Source organism: Podarcis cretensis, assembly GCF_951804945.1.
Source record: "Podarcis cretensis genome assembly, chromosome: 9".
NCBI classification, from domain to species: Eukaryota; Metazoa; Chordata; class Lepidosauria; order Squamata; family Lacertidae; genus Podarcis; species Podarcis cretensis.
In genome coordinates, this window is record NC_137178.1 from 79,312,905 (window position 1) to 79,333,742 (window position 20,838).

General features: G+C 43.4%; 1 protein-coding gene across 7 annotated transcripts in view; it reads right to left on the reverse strand.

Moving 5' to 3' along the window:
* The window catches only part of SCAPER (S-phase cyclin A associated protein in the ER), a 209,785-nt gene that overhangs the window by 17,113 nt on the left and 171,834 nt on the right, over nucleotides 1-20,838 (reverse strand). For 5 of the 7 annotated variants that reach the window (XM_079991499.1, XM_079991498.1, XM_079991501.1 and 2 more), the window contains 3 exons: nucleotides 19,765-19,920; nucleotides 14,640-14,880; nucleotides 9,938-10,087 (listed from right to left, as the gene is read on the reverse strand). In XM_079991499.1, the coding sequence (XP_079847625.1) occupies nucleotides 9,938-10,087; nucleotides 14,640-14,880; nucleotides 19,765-19,920 (547 nt within the window). The remainder of the gene's footprint in view (nucleotides 1-9,937; nucleotides 10,088-14,639; nucleotides 14,881-19,764; nucleotides 19,921-20,838) is intronic. The other 2 variants (XM_079991500.1, XM_079991504.1) reach the window with 2 other exon arrangements.

Genomic DNA, 20,838 nt, shown 5'->3' on the forward strand with positions numbered 1-20,838 from the left:
TTGTTGTTGTTGTTTAGTTGTTTAGTCGTGTCCGACTCTTCGTGACCCCATGGACCAGAGCACCCCAGGCACTCCTGTCTTCCACTGCCTCCCACAGTTTGGTCAAACTCATGCTGGTAGCTTTGAGAACACTGCCCCACCATCTCATCCTCTGCTGTCCCCTTCTCCTTGTATCCACCATCTTTCCCAACATCAGGGTCTTTTCCAGGGAGTCTTCTCTTCTCATGAGGTGGCCAAAGTACTGGAGCCTCAGCTTCACGATCTGTCCTTCCAGTGAGCACTCAGGGCTGATTTCCTTCAGAATGGATAGGTTTGATCTTCTTGCAGTCCAAGGGACTCTCAAGTCTCCTCCAGCACCAGAATTCAAAAGCATCCATTCTTTGGCCAACAGCCTTCTTTATGGTCCAGCTCTCACTTCCATACATCACTACTGGGAAAACCATGGCTTTAACTATACGGACCTTTGTTGGCAAGGTGATGTCTCTGCTTTTTAAGATGCTGTCCAGGTTTGTCATTGCTTTTCTCCCAAGAAGCAGGCGTCTTTTAATTTCGTGACTGCTGTCACCATCTGCAGTGATCATGGAGCCCAAGAAAGTAAAATCTCTCACTGCCTCCATTTCTTCCCCTTCTGTTTGCCAGGAGGTGATGGGCCCAGTGGCCATGATCTTCGTTTTTTTGATGTTGAGCTTCAGACCATATTTTGCGCTCTCCTCTTTCACCCTCATTAAAAGGTTCTTTAATTCCTCCTCACTTTCTGCCCAGAGGTTTTTCCTACTTTCTTCAGTTTAAGCTTGAATTTTGATATGAGAAGCTGATGATCTGAGCCACAGTCAGCTCCAGGTCTTGTTTTTGCTGACTGTATAGAGCTTCTCCATCTTTGGCTGCAGAGAATATAATCTATCTGATTTCGATGCTGCCCATCTGGTGATGTCCATGTGTAGAGTTGTCTCTTGTGTTGTTGGAAAAGCGTGTTTGTGATGACCAGCTTGTTCTCTTGGCAGAACTCTATTAGTCTTTGCCCTGCTTCGTTTTGAACTCCAAGGCCAAATTTGCCAGTTCCTTTTACAGTATCTCTTGATTCCCTACTTTAGCATTCCAATCCCCTGTAATGAGAAGAACTTCCTTCTTTGGTGTCATTTCTATAAGATGTTGTAAGTCTTCATAAAATTGGTCAATTTCAGTTTCTTCAGCACCAGTAAAAAGGTAAAGGTAAAGGTACCCCTGCCCGTCCAGGCCAGTCGTGACCGACTCTGGGGTTGTGCGCTCATCTCACTTAGGAGGCTGGGAGCCAGCGCTGTCTGAAGACACTTCCAGGTCACGTGGCCAGCGTGACGAAGCTGCTCTGGCGAGCCAGCACCAGCACAGCACATGGAACGCCGTTTCAGCACCAGTAGTTGGTGCATAAACTTGGATTACTGTAATGTTAAAAGGTCTGCCTTGGATTCGTATCGAGATCATTCTATCATTTTTGAGACTGCATCCCAGTACAGCTTTCGTCACTCTTTTACAGCTTTCGCCACTCTTTTACAGCTTTCACCACTCTTTTCAGGGACGATTAGGATGAATTATTTTCTGGCATTAGCCTATCTGTAATTGTACCATGTAGTCACACAGCATATTTTTTCTATGAGCTGCTTAAACATGAGTGAGCAGAGTTTTCAGTGCCCTAGTGATTTCACTAGTGAAATAGATTCGTTTTCTTTTTTGTTGGAATTGTCTGCATTTGGACCTTCAATATTTCGAAACTTCCATCCATCTTGTACTCCCTTCTCTTTGAGTATTTCTGACCATGGGATCTCACCTAGTAGCTCCTTAAGCTTTTTGAATTCAGACAGCAGGTGTAATAAAAATATACAATTTTTAAAAATACATACGATGCAAACAAAGAGACTATTTTTTAAAAGGAGAACAGAGTGTGGATAGAAAAATGAGTAATTCCAAGAACAGTTCTTTCACATGGTCACAAAAAGATCTGGTGGAATGGACAATACAAGAGATATGTTTGAGAGGGGAGGGTCAAAATGGCAACTGGCCCCAACCAGGTCAATAGAGAAGGCTTCAGTGTCTCACTTCTGCTTCTGATTCAGCCATGAAGAATGGAGACAACCCTGGAAAGGGAGGAGCCAAATGGTTCTAACTAGGCTGTTGGAGAAGACCTCACTTAGCCTCTAACCAGATAGGAATTAATGAGAGCTACAGTGAGGGGGAAAGTATTTGATCCCCTGCTAAATTTGCCCATTTGCCCTCTGACAAAGAAATGACCAGTCCATAATTTTAATGGTAGGTTTATTGTAGCTGTGAGAGTCATAATAACAACAGGTAAACCCCCAGAAACCCAGAAGACAAAAGTCAGAGATTTATGTGCATTATAATGAGTGAAATAAGTATCTGATCCCTTTGCAAAAGATGACTTAGTACTTGGTGGCAAAACCCTTGTTGGCAGTTACAGAGGTCAGATGTTTCTTGTAGGTGGCCACTAGGTTTGCACACATCTCAGGAGGTATTTTGTCCCACTCCTCTTTGCAGATCCTCTCCAAGTCAGTAAGATTTCGAGGCTGATGTGTAGCTACTCGAACCTTCAGCTCCCTCCACAGATTTTCGATGGGATTAAGGTCTGGAGACTGGCTAGGCCACTCCAGGACCTTAATGTGCTTCTTCTTGAGCCACTCCTTTAAGGTTGCCTTGGCTGTGTGTTTTGGGTCATTGTCATGCTGGAATACCCATCCTCGACCCATTTTCAATGCCCTGGTTGAGGGAAGGAGGTGCTCATCCAAGATTTGACAATACATGGTCCCGTCCATCATCCCTTTGATGTGGTGGAGGTGTCCTGTCCCCTTAGCAGAAAAACACCCCCAAAGCATAATATGTCCCCCTCCGTGTTTGATGGTGGGGATGGTGTTCTTTGGGTCATAGGCAGCATTCCTCCTCCTCCAAACACGGTGAGTTGAGTTGATGCCAAAAAGCTCGATTTTGGTCTCATCTGACCACAACACTTTCACCCAATTCTCCTCTGGGTCATTCAGATGTGCATTGGCAAACTGCAGATGGGCCTGTACATGTGCTGTCTTGAGCAAGGGGACCTTGCGGGCTCTGCAAGATCTCAGTCCTTCACGGCGTAGTTGTTACCAACTGTTTTCATGGTGACTATGGTCCCAGTTGCCCTGAGATCATTGACAAGTTCCCCCCGTGTAGTTCTGGGCTGCTTCATCCTGATCATTGCAACTCCACGAGATGAGATCTTGCATGGAGCCACAGACCGAGGGAGGCTGACAGTTATTTTGTGTTTCTTCCATTTGCGAATTATTGCACCAACTGTTGTCACCTTCTCACCAAGCTGCTTGGCAATAGTCTTGTAGCCCAGTCCAGCCTTGTGCAGGTCTCTGACGTCCTTGGACAGCTCTTTGGTTTGGGTCATGGTGGCTACTTTGGAATCTGATGGACTGATTGCTTCTGTTGACAGGTGTCTTTTGTACAGGTACAGTAATGAGCTGGGATTACAGGTAAGACCACTCCCTTACAGCAGGAGTTTCTAATCTCAGCTCATTACATACAGTGAAGATACCAGGTAGCCTGACATCTGGTTGGTTGATAGGGGATCAAATACTTATTTCACTCATTATAATGCACATCAATCTCTGACTTTTGTCTTCTGGGTTTCTGAGGGTTTTCCTGTTGTTATTCCGACTCTCACAGCTACCATTAAAATTATGGACTGGTAATTTCTTTGTCAGAGGGCAAATGGGCAAATTTAGCAGGGGATCAAATACCTTTTCCAATCACTGTAGATAAATATACAAATTCAGTGAATGTGGACTGAAATCACTATCAGAAAAAAATCCCCAAATGGTGGATATGTCCATCCATTGTCTCTGAAAATTCATAATATAGCTTTCTGCAATGCTATTTTTCTAGAAAAAGAGGTGCTGGAACTCACAATGAACACCTCCCTTGTTCTCTTGAATGGCAATGGCGCCCACCTGAGAGGGGCCGGAACTGAGGTCCAATGAGTTCTGGCTGGAAAAAATCCCTGGCTTTCTGAGATCTGTTGGATTAGAATATCCTAAACACAGAGCAAGTCACTGTTTTTCTGCCTTGCTGAATCCACTATACTCAGAGAGAAAGCCGAAGATTTACAGCCTATAAAGCTGTCGCATGGGTCAGAACAGACGGCGGCTCTCATCATCATGTCAGGGCTGACTTTTTTAAAAATTACTGTTTGATGTCAGGATTGCCTTGAAGGGAAAGGAATAACAGGCTTGGTTACAGGCCTAGCAAGTAAAGGCAGGATTATGGACTCCAAACCTTTGAAAATTCTGCTATCTCTATGGTAGTTTTTGTTACATGAATGGTGCCACAGATCCCCTGGGTGGGCTGTGCAGATTCCCCGGGGTCCACAGACCACCGAATGGGAACTACTGCCTAAATTGAGCTATTTAGTTGTAAAAACTCTAGTGTTTAAGACTTATCATCTTGCCTCACAAGAAATGACATATTCAATGGAATTACAGTGGTACCTCAGTTTAAGAACAGTCCGGTTTAAGAATGATTTTGTTTACAAACTCTGCAAAACCGGAAATAGCGTCTTGGTTTGAGAAATTTACCTCAGTCTAAGAACGGAATCCGAACAGTGGAAGGGCACTGGCAGCGGGAGGCCTCATTAGGGAAAGCGCGCCTCGGTTTAAGAACAGTTTCAGTTTAAGAACGGACTTCCGGAACGGACTAAGTTCGTATACCGAGGTGCCACTGTATGCCTAAAAAAGACTGGTTTTTGACATTGCATAATGGTCGCTACTGGCAATCGCCACTTTCTTCTGAAAGGCTACTAGTAGGCAAGAGTGATTATTAGTTATATCCTGAAGAATATGACTACAGCTAATGGAAGAAAATATGATCCAATGAAGGTATGAGTTTACATCACCACCTCCACCATTAAATATATAAAAAAATTGTCCAGTAGCACCTTAGAGACCAACTAAGTTTGCATGCACACGAAAGCTCATACCAGGAACAAACTTAGTTGGTCTCTAAGGTGCTACTGGACAATTTTTTTAAAAAAGTTTTAAAATATATTTCGACTGTGTCAGACCAACACGGCTACCTACCTGAATCTATCTGCCATTAAAGTTAATTATGCACCAGCTGATTTTAGTGTTTGTTTGTTTAAAGAAACAAGAGTATGCCCATTTCACATAAAATTAAATTTTCAGTTACTTAGTACCTTGTAAATGTCTAAAACGTAACCAAAATGCATCCCGTACTGTGAGCATCTTTTACAACAGTAGTGTAAACACGGGAGGTTGGATCCCAAGAAAATAACTTTATGATCCCACCCAGTTTTGGGTATAAATGAGATATGAAGAGGTCTCTCTTAACGAAATGCTTCCATCAGATGTGCTGATGATGCCCAAAGTGTTCCACTGCAGTTCCGCACTGAACTGCTCATTAAATCTAACAGCAAATTATTCTGAATATTTATTCACATTCCTTCCGAAAGATTATTGTTTTCCAATCAATATTTTAAATTTAGAGAAATGTAGTTTAAAATCTTTCCCCAAGCCACTAATTCTGAGTCAGTCTGTATCAAATACACAATTCAGAACAATAACATTTGTGCATTGTATTTCCAGAGTCTTAGAGCTGTAAGGCTGACAAAAAAGAGTAAAACACAAAGCTGATGTTTTATGTTGAAGGACTATGTTGTCAGATTTATGATTTGGGGCATTGTGGGACAAATGAACTGTGCCAACCACATTTGCATTCCGTCATGCAAGTTCATGTGTCCAAGTACTTCAATCTGCAAAGATTTGCCCAATTACAAAATATTTGTAATGGATATGCAAAGGCTTATTTCTTTTAAAATTCCCAGTACAGTAATGTGGGGGAAGCCAGCTCATCTGTCATTCATGTTAATTTAATTATCAGACCACATTCAATATAAAATGCAAATGAGTTCAACAGTTGATAGCACATACTAATTGTGTTCATTAATTAGATCAGATAGCAAGGAGAAAACCAAAAGTGCCACAAATTGCAAGAGGGTTGTTAATTAAAGACAACATTCTGAATTAGAAACTGTAATCCCACAGTAAGCCCCTGATTGGCTTACCCAAAGGCAGGAACATTACTCTTATTACTCTGGTTTCACTTGTACACCCATCCATGGTATCGTGGGACCTGTTAAGCCAACAGAATTAATGGTGGCTAATAAAGTGTGGGGATTCTGCCAGATTTGCAGGTGGCAGTGTGAAGAATGCGGAGGAAATCCTGGCCACCAAACAGCTGACTTGGGGGCAAACAGAGGCTGAACCTTCCCTTTCTCTCTGAAACAACTATGCGTGCATCAGTGTGTGCGTGCGTGCGCGCACAAGCGTGCATAGTTCTGGGGCTCAGAATCTGCTATGAGATGCCCTCCATAGTTGGAGCAGGGTGGGGGCATAGTACCTGTTTTGCATGCAGAAGGTCCCAGGGTAGTCTCTGGCATCCCCAGGCAGGGCTGAGAAAGGCCTCTGTCTGAAAGTTTGGGGAGCTGTGGGCAATCAGGGTAGCTAATCCTGAGCCAGCTGGCCCAGAGGTCTGGCTCGCTATGAGGCAGCTTCCCATGTTCCACTTTGGAGGGGGAGGACTTGGTCTTCTGGCCCCTTTAAGGCGATGAGTGAGGAAGAAGGGGAGGAGGATGCTCAGAGTCCTTTTCGGAGCCTTGGCCAAAAAAGGGAGAAAGGATTGGCACTCTAAAAACGAAAGCGCTGCTAAAATCCCCCCTCCCAAATCTGCCTTCCCACTCTGAAATGTACTCAAGGCTACTGAGGAAACAATCAAATCCAGACCTCCATTAATAAATATATATGGAACTATACATCTACCTGTAAACCGTGATCCTCTGATTAAGGGCTGTACATAAATAAATAAAAATAATTAAAATACATTCATGTCTACTGAGGGTGAGAAGTTCACACAACAAAAATCTCTGCAAAGGGAGCACAGTTTTCCAAAACATGATAACATATGTCCATGCAGCTCTTATAACCTACCATAGATGGAGTCACCAAGTGATTGTTTTAGATCTGCATCTTGCCCTTATTGCCCCAATGCTGCTGAAACATCAGAAAAGAGAAGCTTCCCATTCAGACACTAGCAAGGCCCAGTTCTGTTTAGCTTCTTAAATGGAGCTATGAAGCACCTAAGGATCTATTTTATTTTATTTACTATTACATTTATACCACAACTTTCCTTCAAGGTGCTCAAGTTGGTGTCTGTGGTTCTCCCCCTCCCCCATTGACCCTGTGAGGTAAGTTACGCTGAGAGACTGCAAGTGGCCCAAGGTCATCCAGTGACCTTCATGGCTAAGTGGGGATTTGAACTCTGTGCTCTCCCAGGTCTTTACATCACACTGGCTCATGGCCTCAGCCCCTCGTGCTATACAGACTGCAAAGCCTTGCAGCAATACAGCCTCTAGCACTCTGAGACGAAACACAGCCTCAGACGCTGCCTCTTGGCTGCACTCACAAAGGCCATCTGCCATGGTGGCACAGTGCCTGCTCGCAAGGTGGTCAGACCTTTGCCTCGGGGCACAAGTGTCAGCAGTGATGGGCACAGAATGGACTTGTCTTGGGAATCTCTGTTGTCTGCTGTTCCTGGCACGCTCGCACGACCCAGCCCTTTCTAATGAGCCACATCTGTCGCTAAATTTCTGCCAAAAATAAAATAAAAAAGTTAACATGTAAGAGGAATTTTGGCACTTCTGTATGCCAACCAGGCCACTTTTATTTTGCAATGGGAATTCAAAGAGTGCAGTCCTGCCTCTTGGGAATTCAGCATGAATGCATAACTAAAATACGGTCAGAAGGGCGTGTGGAAGGAGTGGCAGAGGCCTGTTTCTGGATCCTGCTTCCCTGGAGTTAAATGATGCTCCATATTCCAAAATGCTGCCTTTAGCTCTGGAGTCAGCATTCCGAAGGACTGGTGCCAGAGAAGGCAAAGAGTCTCAACTTCTAGCGATTGTCATGCTAAAAGGGTGAAAGAGAAGTTCCCAGGTACATTCCTCCACATTCCCAGGTATTATTTACTGATTTATATACTGCCCTTCATCTGAAGGTCACAGGGTGGTTTACAACACAAAAGCGCAAAATGCATATAATAATAACAGTAATAATAATAATGCCACCTCCCAATATACATTTAAAATGCCATTGATTATTTAACAGCCCAAGACTTGGTTGAAAATGAGTATTTTCACCTGGTGCCTCAAGATATGCAATGATGTGGTGCCCAGAGAGCCTCCCTGGGGAGATCACTCCACCAATGGGGACCCACCGCAGAAAAGGCCCCTTCTGGACCTCTGGGGGAAGGGGCACGCGAAGGAGGGCCTCACATTATGATCACAGAATCTGGGTGGGCTCCTATGGGGAGAGGCGATCCTTGAAGCATTGCAGTCCTGGGCCATTTAAGGCTTTATAAATAAAAAAACAGCACTTTGACTTGGGCCCAGAAACTAATTGGCAGCCAGTGCAGTCAGAGTGCAGGAAGGGCTGGCAGACCACTGCTTGAACCTATGTAGAGCTGCTGCCAGTCAGAGTAGCTGAGCTAGATGGGCCAATGGTCTTGACTCAGTCTATGGCAGTTTTCCATCTTCCCACACAAATTGCATGCACTGCTCCACGTTGGGCTAAAGGTATTGCAGCACCAAAGCAGTTCTCAGGAATCCTGTAGTAAGGTTCACAAGTGGAAAAATCCACTTGTTTCCATGTTTACAGGCAAACCATGCATTTAGTATAAAAGCATTCAGGTGCTGAGGAACTAATGTAAATGAATGGGAGAGGAGAGGAGCACAGAAAAATACTGGCTAACAAAATGCCCAAATACTTCAACACCAAAACCAAAAACCATATTCTGCTCTGAGTTACCGGTAATACACTAATAAACTTCTTTTTTAAAATGGGAACTATCTATCATATTCTTTGTCCCAGCAGCTCAAGTGAAGGTGCAACCAGAGATCTGCACAGCAGCTTGTAGAGTCTGATCCAATTAACAGTGCAGCCCTACATGTGACTAAGAAGTCTGAAATCTCCTCTTACCCTTCATTTTAACATCAAGTGCCAACAATGTGGTTTCAACATCAAGTCAACTTTTCCTCACTTACCCTCCCTGTCTTGCTTACCTTTCTGCAGACTCAAATTTCACTGACACTTTGGTTTACATTACAGTATTTATTTATATACCATTATATACCATGTTTCAGTCCTCATAAAGATATTGCCCAATTTCAGGTCCCCTGACCACTCGGGAACCAAGAAGGCCTCCTCTTCTTTTAATGGGGATATTGGTAGGTTTACAAAGTAGAACAGAATCTTTGGACTAATTCAAAAAATACATTAAATCTTGCAGTTTCCTTCCAATATTGCAAAAAGCATGAAATCCAGTATAAGCCACAGTTACAAGAAAGTGAAAGTGAATTCCTAGTCTGTCACACAAAGCGTTTAATTCAAGTGATATTTAGGTGCAGGTTTGGGGGCGACCTTCATAAGAAGGAACCCTTCTAAGCGCCATTCTTTGATGCAAGAAAAATAACACGGCATCATTAGCAATGATATTGACAAAAACTGGGATCAAATTTATGACCGAGAACCACCACTAAATTAAATCCCAAATGCCCAGTCCTTACTGAATGCAATGTGCACCAATACCTGTATTGTTGGTACTAGTATCTTCTATCCTTTGGGAAACAGTTTAACAACTAAATTCTAACCAGGTTTACTTCTAATACGTTCTGTTGATTTTTCTGGGGCTTACCAAGTAAGTAAGGGTGTTCTCACTAGCACCCTAAAGAAAAGGCGACGCTATGCTGTGGCTTCTCTGTGCTATTTTGCTCTAAGAAAGGCAAAAGGGCCTCCTCTGAGTGGCAACCTCAGTTGAGCTGTAATCTGCAAATGGATGGCCTTACCTGATTATCTGGGTGCTTTACAGTGAAGTAGCCAATGCACACAATGACTTCGTGCAAGAGGGCTTCACAGGTGTGCTGGGAACAGTGCCACAGCAAAGAGCTTATAATGTGTCGGAACGCAAGGGACAGTCCTTCAGCGCCCACGATAGACTGAAAAACAAACAAAGAAAAATTACACCTTTTTGCAGATTCCCAATGAAACCAAAGAGAGGTATTGCTACAAATCACATGACTTTGCAACCTGGCCATTGGCTTGTGCCTACTGACTTCAGGAAGAACCTTGCACCCCAAACCCTGCAGTGTAGGAGGTTGGACTAGATGACCCTTGGGGTTCTTTCCAACTCAAAATTCTATGAAAAAGCACATTTTGTTACCTCAGAATTTGTAATATGCTCAGGATGTAAAAATTTGATAAACCAGTCATACGGTGCTTTAGGATTTGTGTTTGTTTTTTGGTTAAACGAACCAAAGCGTATCCTCTCAATTCATGTCTCACTCCCCCCTACCGCATGATATTCCTAATGTGCACTACTGTAAATAAGAGTGAATTTTAATTTTAAAAGGGCAGAGATGACTTTGCTGGCACTCTGTTAGCATTAAAAACCCAATTTAATCAGATCAATTTAACAATGTATCTTCCAAGAAAGCATAATTCTAATAAAAAAATTCAGTAAAAAAGTAAAAGAAATATTTTTTTATTTTACTAATGCGGTAAAATATATGCTTAATTACTAATTTGTGAGTGTGCTGAACAGCCACCCTCATATCACATATAAACATTATTACTATTTATTAAATAGCTATACTGCCCTTCATCCGAAGGTCAGAGTGGTTTACAATATAAAAACACAAAAATACATGAAACAATAACTCCCCAAATTCAGCTGAAATTGCAGCTTATACTGGCTTCTCCTGAACTGGCTAGGGGTTTGCTGAGTGTCAAATTTGGCTGCATGTTAAAAATATGGTTTAGTCAAGAGAATGGTCCAAGAAGGTAAGAGAAGAGATCATCACTCTTCACAAACAAGAAGCAGGATACCAAAGGATAGTGAAGGCACTGAATGTTCCAAGAGACACTGTTGGAAGCAAAAAGATAGTACTTTTAAATAATTGTTTGGTAAGGTATAATCAAAAGAAGAAGATCCTTGTTAGCTTGGTTGTGTGTGTGTGTGTGTTAAATGATGGTTGGCTGAGGGAGAAGAAAAGGGGCTCCCTGCTTATTCTGGAGAAGCCCACTTTATCTGCACAGCCCCCAGCCTCTATTTAATAAACATGTCAGCCAGAAAAAGCGACACAAGGTCAAAGGGGGAACGTGATGTATGAAGAAAGAACATCAAAGTCTACTAGCTTGAATGGAACAGCCCTATAGGCCTGTGGGAAAATATCTGCCATCCACAGTTCTTAGCTCCCTGTCTTGGAGTTTGCATAAAATGGATGGCAGAGTGGACACATGCCAGCCAAAATTCAGCAGAAAGCTGGGGTCTTCTCCACTGGCGGAGGAAGAGGAGTGCAGGGGGAGCGCCCCCCCGCCAGCACGATCCCGGCAGGGTGCCATCGCAGCTGCCCACCCGCGCTGGGCGAGCATTGCCCCCACAGGTGGCCCCCCCGCCTGCTCTCTGCAACCCAGTGCCAGAGCATGAAGCTCCGCCACTGGTCTTCTTCTTTTTTAATAAAAAAATAATATTTATTACCTTTTCCAACAATTTAAACACTACAAAAAATAAAAAACATACAACACAACACAACACAACACAACACAACACAACACAACACAACAACAACAACTATACATTACACTAACAAAACACTAACATTAAACTAACAAAACAAACACAATTTAAAACACATCAAATAATTTCAATATCTTATCTTTCATTCCCTTATTTCCGTGACCTCCTCACACCTCCCTTTTTGTATTCCACTTCTATTAATTTTTTCAGCAATTCCTTTCCATCTTCCTCTATTTTTAATCCTATAATTATCTAAACACATTCTAACCTTATTTTCCCTTTAATACTCTATTAATCTATTTATCCTTAATTCCTTATAACATTTCTACTAAAGCCATATAACTTCATTCCAACATTTTTCTAACATTCATTAATTTTACAGTATTCCCGTAAATAGCCTTTAAACTTTTTCCAGTCTTCTTCCACCGACTCTTCTCCCTGGTCTCGGATTCTGCCAGTCATTTCCGCCAATTCCATGTAGTCCATCAACTTCATCTGCCATTCTTCCCGGGTGGGTAGATCTTGTGTCTTCCAAATTTTTACGATGAGTATTCTTGCTGCTGTTGTTGCATACATAAAAAATGTTCTATCCTTCTTTGGCACCAGTTGGCCAACCATGCCCAGGAGGAAGGCCTCTGGTTTCTTCAGGAACGTATATTTAAATACCTTTTTCATTTCGTTATAAATCATCTCCCAGAATGTCTTAATCCTTGGGCATGTCCACCAAAGGTGAAAGAATGTACCTTCAATCTCATTACATTTCCAACATTTATTATCGGGCAAATGGTAAATTTTTGCAAGCTTGACTGGTGTCATGTACCACCTGTAAATCATTTTCATTAAGTTTTCTCTTAGGGCATTACATGCCGTAAATTTCATACCTGTGGTCCATAACTGTTCCCAGTCAGCCATCATTATGTTATGTCCAACAGCTCCGCCACTGGTCTTCTCCCCTCCCTCCTTCCCTCCCCCAACAGCCATATTTGCTTCAAAAAGAAAGATACACCTTCCATCACCCAAATTAATATGCCATGATAAAACATTTCCTAGCGCAATTTCACAAGAACTTAAGCTCTGCTGGATCAGACAACCGTCTCACCTAATTCAAGATTCAGCCAGATGTCCCCCACAAGCTCAAAAACGGGGCATGAAGGCAACTGCCCACAGCAACTGGGATTCAGAGAAACATTTCCTCAGAAATTGGCGGTCCCAATCAGGGCCACCTTTACCATTAGGCAAAATGAGGAACCCTGCACTGGATATTATGAAAGAACAGCAAATGGCTAGTTATTTATTGCGGTATTACTGTTGTATTTTTAGTAGCAAAACAGCTTGAGTGGCCCTGAGTGGGATGAGGCTTGACTCTGAAGTAAGGCCCATTGAGTTCAATAGGTACAGCCAATCAAAATGATTTGAAGAAACAAAGTTGCATGTTGGACAATTTTATTAAGCCCTTCCCCTCAAATTACTGGGTCATTTCACTAAATCTCTTCCAAGTCCTAATACAAGACAGTTGGGAACCTTGCTTGCTTGACCACCATGGGGCCCTGAGAGGGCTACTGTACATGTACTTTCAAAAAGTGGCAGGTGTAGCTCTGAATTCGAGAGCCATGTCTGATAGCATGGTTTCCACGACAAGGTTCCAGGCTGCAGATATCCTTGTGCAGTAACTTGACCACTCACTGACTTTCTGGATTTGGCTTCAGGCAGAGGGATCTTTCTGGCTGTGCTCATCAACCCCTTAAACATCATGGCACTTGAGAGAATGGTAAGACATAAATGTTGACCACCCGGCAGCCAAAACAAGTTTGAGGGCCAACCCTCCTGTGACCCAGGACCAGGACACCATTAGTCACCAGCCTAAGGAGCACCTCACTTCAAAGTCAGAACCAAGCGAGCAGCTGCCTGCCTCCTGAGTGAGCAATGGGACTGTGAAAGATAGAAGAAGTCTTATGTTCTGTTTCTGCCCATCCTTCTGTAAGGGTAGGGTATTGCCGCTGGGTCCACGTCTAGTTAGAACGCAGCAGGAAAAGCTTTTCTGGCATTCATTTAACTGCTCCTTGCCCTGGGAGATTGCCTCAGAGTCATTTACTACAGTGTATTACGTGCTGACATCTTCTTGGGTTTAGTCCGTTTTCCCCAACACAGGTTCCCATATGTTCTAGTGGTCCATGTTTAACCTTCACTGATAACAACAGACCAGAGGGCACCAGAGTTTGTATATAAATGTTAAAAGTCATTTTTCAAGGAAACAGTGTATTTCCTCTTTAACCAGTTTTAATAGCAGTTTAGAATCCTGCACTGCTTCTCCCTGAAGCCTTCCAATTGTTTAGACTCTGAAGATAAATGGAAAACGTACCTATGAACTTGGGGATTATTTGTGCTTATCTGAATCTTCATGCTGCCCATAGTCCTGCACTTGGGCTCATCACCTTTTGAGAAAAAAGAGCTGCTTGCCCAAATTGCTTAGGCAGTACTCTCTTAAAAAAAGAGGGGGAACCACAGGACACATGACTCTGTCCTGCCCCCCCCGCAACTTCCATGAGCTTTTCAAGGATGCACATGTCTGGCAGCAAAGGGGAGGTGGGTGTCAGGAAGTCCTGCTTCCAGTTCTGTGGATTTTGTATAAACACATATACGTAACAAGGGGAAGTCTAATAGTTCTCAAGCATTTTTTAGGGGGGGGGGGTTTCAGGTTGAATGCCAAGTGAGGGGTGGGCTGCATTATGTCAATGAGCAGTCCGGAGCCTTGGGCTCCTGTGCTCCCCCCGCCATCCAACCCTAGTTTCCAATCCTGGATGGCAAGGCAAGTAGAAACCATAATTTGCCATCTTAGGTAGGACTGAAGGTACATAGTGTGCTTACTTAAGGTTCCTTGCTATTCATCCATGTAACGCCATGCCATGTCATGGGTGGTGGTGTCTGAACCACCCCAGTGTGTGCATACATTGAAGAGTGGCAGAGAATATTACCTGGAAAGCTGGTAGATCAAGAACTGCAAAACTGTTGAAGAAACGTAAACTCTTGAGAGCCACTTGAACAGTGTTCTCAGCGTAGCTCTCTTTCGGGCTAGTCGTGCTCAGGTCTGCAATTGTGCCGTGAAAAAGAATGCAGTATAACATGTGCAACACCCCAACCAGGTCTGTAGTCTCAAGAGCAGTTGTTAGCCCGGTGGGATCCTGATGAGCACCATCAAATATGCTCCAAGACCTGCTGAAGAAAGCAACAAAGTATCTTCTTGTAAACCAGCAACGTGAGCTAAGATTATTTATATCAAGCTTTTCTGTAAAAAAATTGCAGTGCCTTCATAAGCTAGGCTTTAAGAACACAGAAATATATAAATAAAAATATGACATTTTACAGCGTTTGACAGGCAAAACCAAGGATATACTAGCAAGCCCTCCTGTCATTTTTATTGCAAGAATGGCTTTGATAAGCCCCCACCCCTTCCCATTATGCATTGCTAAAAGCTCAACCATTTGAACTACAACGTCCACTTGGTGGATGTGCAGTCTACTCAGGTGCTGATCTCTCTCTGCAAACCTAAAGAATTAAAAGACAAAGTGGGAAGTAACGACATTCCTCCCACCTCCTCTCTCAAATCTCTCTAGCGTTCCAGGCAAGAGATCATCCCTGCCTCACTTTCAAAGGTGAGAGAGGTGGAAGATATTGAGGGGAATGAGGTCTTCATAGGTGCCATGTTGGGAATACCACCTGTTGGGGGTGAGATACCAAATTCCGTGCAGCCAGCTTGGCAATCCATGGACCACACAGAAATCTTTGCTAGAAGCAGCTGTGGATTAGCATAGTTGATAGAGGTAAGAGGAAAGCAACAGCACTTGAAATGCTTAAATCCCATGGATTCTAGTCCCACCTAGTCAAGTTGCATGGGATTAATTCCAATCTGTCGCCTCTGAGGATGTGGATAGGCCGCTTGGAAGAGTGAAATCAACCACCTGTCTCCTTGATCCTTGCCCATCCCGGCTCATAAAAGCGAGCTGGGCAGGGCTGGACTCTGCAGGGTGATGAATGCTTCCCTCTGTGAGGGAGCCTTTCTAGACCCGCTTAAAGAAGTGGTTATTAAAACGCTTCTTAAAAAACCATCTTTGGACCCGGCCAATATGGCTAACTATTGCCCAGTCTCAAATTTTCCATTCTTGGGCAAGGTGATTGAGCGGGTGGTTGCTGAACAATTCCAGGCATGCCTGGAGGATCCAGACCATTTCGATCCCTTCCAGTCGGGATTCAGGCCTCATCATGGGACTGAAACTGCCTTGGTCACGCTGGTCAAGGATCTCCAGCGGGCTAGGGACAAGGGTGAAATCTGTTTCCTAGTTCTGCTGGATCTCTTAGCGGCCTTTGATTCCATTGACCATGACACCCTTCTGGACTGTCTAGAGAGACTGGGAGCTGGGTGAACTGTTATGCAGTGGTTCCGCTCCTTCCTCCTGGGCCGTGTCCAGAAAGTGGTGTTTGGGGATGAGTGTTCAGACCCCTAGGCTCTCACTTGTGGGGTGCCTCAGGGCTCAGTCCTCTCCCCCACGCTTTTTAACATCTATCTATATGAAGCCGCTGGGAGAGATCATCAGGGGGTTTGGGCTGGGTGTTCATCAGTATGCAGATGATACCCAGCTCTACCTCTCACTTATATCGGAACCAGTGAAGGCAGTGAATGTCCTGTGTGAGTATCTGGAAGTGGTTGGAGGATGGATGGTGGCTAAGAGATTGAGGTTGAATCCCAACAAGACAGAAGTACTGTTTCTGGGGGACGGGGGAAGCAGGTGTGTGGGACTCCCTGGTCCTGAATGGGGTAACTGTACCCCTGAAGAACCAGGTGCATGACCTGGGAGTCATTTTGGACTCACAGCTGTCAATGGAGGCGCAAGTCAATTCTGTGTCCAGGGCAGCTGTCTCCCAGCTCCATCTGGTACATAGGCTGAGAACCTCCCTGCCCGCTGTCTGTCTCACCAGAGTGGTGCATACTCTGGTTATCTCCCGCTTGGACTACTGCAATGCGCTCTATGTGTGGCTACCTTTGAAGGTGAACCGGAAACTACAACTAATCCAGAATGTAGCAGCTAGACTGGGGACTGGGAGTGGCTGCCGAGAAAACAGAACACCAGTCCTGAAAGACCTTCATTGGCTCCCAGTACGTTTCTGAGCACAATTCAAAGTGTTGGTGCTTTGAAGCCCTAAACGGCCCTGGCCAAGTATACCTGAAGGAGTGTCTCCACCCCCATTGTTCAGCCCGGACACTGAGGTCCTCCTTTGAGGGTCTTCTGGCGGTTCCCTCACTTCAAGAAGTGAAGTTACAGGGAACCAGGCTGAGGGCCTTCTTAGCAGTAGTACCCTCCCTGTGGAATGCCCTCCCATGAGATGTCAAGGAGATAAAGAACGACACTACTTTTAGAAGACGGCTGAAGGCAGCTCTGTATTGGGTAGATTTTAATGTCTGATGTTTTATTATGTTTTTATACATACTGGAAGCCACCCAGAGTCGCTGGGGAAACCCAGCCAGATGGGCAGGGTATTAATATTAATAATAATAATAATAATAATAATAATAATAATAATAATAATAATAATAAAGCCTCTCTCTGCATTGTGCCCAATACTAATAGTAGTTAAACTGTGCACTCCACTTATCTTCCTAATACAGATAGCTAATATCAGAAAGACCACTGAATATGTTCAAAATGCCTTTGGCCCCTTTTTATGAAGCAGGGAGTATTTCTGACACAATGCTAAACTCGGATGGTGTGGCTTACATAAATATGATGCTCCTCTGGGTCAGAGGAGCACATCCAAAAGGAAGCAAGAGTCCATGGGCATCATGGTTTTCCAGTTGCCTATTTCTCTTCTAAATAAGCTCACTTAATTCTTGCCTGTAGTCCTTAGCATTTGGTGAATATGCTGTCTGCCGGCAACGGAAAGCAGAACAACCAGTTGTCAAGAAAAACTGCATATATTTTATTTGTCACCCAGCAGCCAAAGCAGACATTATCTTAATTACTGAAATAAAACACAAGACAAAGGCAGCTCATATTCCTTTGATCTTTTTGACCTGAACTTTGATTATTATTTTTAAAAAAAAACACACAAAAAAATCCTAGCCCATTCTGGGGACATATAGCTAACAATTCAACCTCTAGGTTAATGAGCTGCTAGCAAGCATTCCATGTGCTGACCTTTCATTACAAAATGCAGCACAGTAAGAACAAAAGAAGAATAACTGCTCACTCTTAAAGGGCAAGTGGATGTGCAGATATACTATTTGGAGATGTTTTGTATGCATGTGATTAGTTGGGAGTTTTTATTCTGCACCACCAAGCTCTTGCAGTGAAATGCCTCTGAAATGTCCTGTTTTATAGACATTGGCACACAGATCTTGGGAAGCTTCACGAGAAGCTTGCTAATGCCTCTGGAACAATTCCCACTAACTTCAGCGAACTTTGGAGTGGGCCCAAACAGTGCTACCGCCTTTAACACTTGTGTCTGTTACAGAATTTAACATCTTCATCCAGGGCTCATAAGAAGCCAGTAACTTTTTACTTAAGAGGTTCTCACAGGTTTAAGAAAAGGACATTTTCATGTCCGTTCCTCCTAATATATACAACTTTGCCTAATCTAGGCATTTTAAAAAGCAATTTCCTTTGCTATTACACATTTTTGTCCGCACTGTCCCCTAGTGCATGCATCTTTTTGGTTGGAAAACTTCACTGCAAAATTATGAGATACATGAATTTCAAAGAATAGTTGCATTTTGGTTTGTGTTATTGTGACCTGAGAGAGTGGGGATTGGAAGCCTCGCCTTCTTGGTCCAAGTCCAAAACTCTACCCATTACACCATCTTCACTCTTGGGACAGAACATAGGCTACTACTCAGCTGCCCTGAGCCCAGCCCTGGCTGGGGAGGGTGGGGTATAAATAAAAAACATTATTATTATTATTATTATTACTAGCATACCAAGCAACAAAAACCAAAGCATTAATATACCAATGAACAAATGGAGGCGCAGGCTTCATCAGAAGCATCAAAGGTTTATCAGCAAGTTATAGTTTAGGAGGAGGATCAGTTTTTTTTTTTAAATAGTACGGGATTCGAACTTGATTGAATAGACTCTTTTGAACTGTTCATTTTTAGTATTTGAAGTGTGCAGTAGATTAGGCCGATATTTTGCACCTTTGGTGGAATTGTAATTAGCTGCTAGAATATTGGCTAGAATTCTTAGGAATAACAGAATAAATAGGCAGAATCTTAATTTGGACTCTTTTGTTGTAACGTTTTGAATGACAGAATTCAATCCTCTTTAAAACTGCTTGTTGGAAACCTTCTGAGCACTGCAAAAGTTGTATTTGCTAGATATTAGAAAACTCTGGCAATGCCAACAGCTGAGAAATGGCAAACTGAGGTTCTTGAAATTGCCAAAGTGGATCAGCATGAAATGGGCTCTCCGTCAGCAGTGGCATTTGTGGTGAGGTGGACCTGCCCTCTCAACTGTGTGGGGGCCCTTGAGCCCATGCCTGCTCCCGTAAGAAGCATCACCCGGGTTTGTGGCTCCACTCCAGCCTCTGCTACTGATCTCAGCACTGCATCACAACATACTGGAATATACCTTCGTTTTTGATCAGACCTTCGTTTTTGTAAATAAGATGGGTGTGTATTACAAACCAATGAATAGATAAAAATCAACTCCATTTCATTTCATTTCATTTCGGGGGTGGGGTGGGGGGCTTGGAAATTACATTTCCTGTCAGGCGCGCTTTGCAGGTGATGCAGCGCTACCTTTCGCCATGCGTGGCTACTTCTATTAATATAATCTCTGCAATCTAGTTCTTAAAAGGAGGGACGGAGGCTGGTGCTGTCGGTGACTGCCCCCACCATCATTCAAGGCGTGCCATGGTGCATTGCTTGAGAAAACCACTGCACTATGGGGATGGGAAAAGAAATGGATTCAAATTCAAATATTTCACCACGTTAAGTCTCCTAGATATAAATGGTGCTCCTTCCAACACAAATGATTTGAGAATTATACTGAAATGATTGAAAAATACCAGGGTAGGATAATGGCACATAAACAAACAGCAGCCACTTACCTGCCATTGACAGCAAAACACAGCTGGCACATCCCATGCAGTACTGCTGTAGCGTTCTGTAAGAAAGTGGCTATTTTGGGGTTTTCATCAATTGGGCCTTGGACGGAGAGGAAACAGCAACACAGCTTTTCAATTAATCCCATATTTACCACATAGCTAGCAAAGGAAAGAGAAGGGGGTGGAAATGCATTAAAGCAGGTCATGGTGCCCCAATTGTGATATTCCCAAGGTGTGTGGCAATTTCCCCCCAGTGTGGAAACACTATACAACGCAGTGCCTTCCCGGTGGCAGCACCATATCTATGGAACTCCCTCTTAGTATATATCTGATTGTCCTTCATGCTGTATTTATTCAGGTGTTATCTTAAGAGCAGCTTATTTTTGTTGGCCTTCAGAGTATAGTGAGAGAGGCCCTAGTTGTCTAATTTGTCTAAAACACATTTATTTTGTCTTGAATACCACTGATTGTCATAGGTTACTGTAACTGGATTTTATTGTAAATTGTGGTTTTTATGCTGATTTTTAAATTAATGTTAATAGCTGTCCTGAGCTTTGTATGAGGGTGGGATAATAATAATAATTCTGCGTCGATCACATATATTTGGCCATTATCATGTTGTTTTATACTTGTAAACCCTAATTTATTACTTCAAGATTAATGGATGTCTTTGTTTTTATATATGAATAAATGATTCACAATGGCTTTTATATTTAAGCAATAGCTTAGAATGAGAAAAATCAACTAAAACACACAAGACACAATATGATCACAACACAGTCTTCCCCAAGTCTAGTTTCTATATTCTCTATCTTTTTAGCTGACAACAAATGATGAACTTATTTGTTGTTCAAAGAAATATCCTTTCCAACTTCCCGGTTATCGCCATCGGCGAATGGCGGAGTTCCTCCGATCGGAGGAACGGGCTCTGTGGAAATTGGGTCTTCCCGCCGCGGTGAAGGTGGGGACCCGCTAGAAATCCCAGGCGGAGGAGCCTGGGAGCGTGGGGTTTGGCAGAGCACCAAGAGCGCCTCCCCTACTCGCGGGGAAACCCCTTTTTGGGGCTCCGGAGTGAAG